At 57.5% G+C, this 986-nt stretch overlaps 1 protein-coding gene across 1 annotated transcript in view; it reads left to right on the top strand.

The window, feature by feature from the left end:
* Positions 1–986, top strand: part of NCLIV_026350 (conserved hypothetical protein) — a gene marked incomplete at both ends in the record, with an annotated part of 1,782 nt that extends 796 nt beyond the window's left edge. The window contains one exon of the mRNA XM_003882829.1: positions 414–986. Within this exon, the coding sequence (XP_003882878.1) occupies positions 414–986 (573 nt within the window). The remainder of the gene's footprint in view (positions 1–413) is intronic.

The following is a 986-nucleotide window of genomic DNA, read 5'->3' as shown; positions in this document are numbered from 1 at the left end:
CGGCATATTTATATATATATATATATATATATATGTATATATTTATATATATATATATATATGTGGAGTTGTCGATTGAGAGCGGTTTTCATACCTGTACGCATAGAGACATGCATATTTCTGGGGCCGCGTGCGTGTGTGCGACTCGAAGGAAAGCACGAAAGTCAGGACGCCGAAAGAGTCTGAGACGGTGCATCAGATTTGCGGTGGTCAAATCGTCCCCCTGGGAGACTCAAATCTCCCGCCGCGCGCTGTACCCACCGTGAACCTATCCTCCACTAGGTTCACATCTGTGTTTTTTCGTTTTTGTGTAGTGTGTCCCTTTGCTTTGGCTTAAATGCGAATCCTGATGACTTCCAGCAGGCTGGAAGGTTCACGCTCGGTTCCCCTGTGTCACGTATTTCGCTCTGTAGAACTTCTCGTCGATTCCCGACGAAGACAAGAAAGACAAGTTTCGGCGCGTCTACGTGCTGGCGGCTCTGGGAATCATCGCGAAGCTGAAGCTGGTGACTTTCTGTTGGACGTTTGTGGAGTTGAAGCGAGGCGAGCAGTACGCCGCGTACGCGTCGAGCCAGGGCCTTCCAGGGAACATGCTTTCGCAGGCCGGGTCCGGCCTGATGCCCGACGACTTGTCGGGGTACTGCCCGAACCTCCCCGCGTTCTCGCAACACGGTGTATGTACATCCGGCTGCGGACCGGACGGCTGTCCCCACAAGCACCCGGCGCGGCCGGGCGACGCGAGCGGCGTGAGCGCAGACGGTCTCCTGGACATGCAGGGTGCGGGGTTGCTGATGGGCGCGAGCGGCACGGGGAGCCTGATGCTGCAGGGCGGGAACGGGGCGGGGCTCGGCGCGGGACCGCTGGGGCTCTACGACCAGCAGCTCGTCCCGCCGGGAATGTCCCTGGAGGATTTGGAACGGACCGAGTACACGACGCGGTCGGGGAGGAAGACGCACCGCACTGCAGTGCGGGCCGAAAAGAGCTAA

This window comes from Neospora caninum, chromosome VIIb (assembly GCF_000208865.1).
Source record: "Neospora caninum Liverpool complete genome, chromosome VIIb".
Lineage (NCBI taxonomy): Eukaryota > Apicomplexa > Conoidasida > Eucoccidiorida > Sarcocystidae > Neospora > Neospora caninum.
The sequence above is the reverse complement of the archived record's forward strand: the minus strand, read 5'-3'. Positions and strand labels throughout refer to the sequence as shown.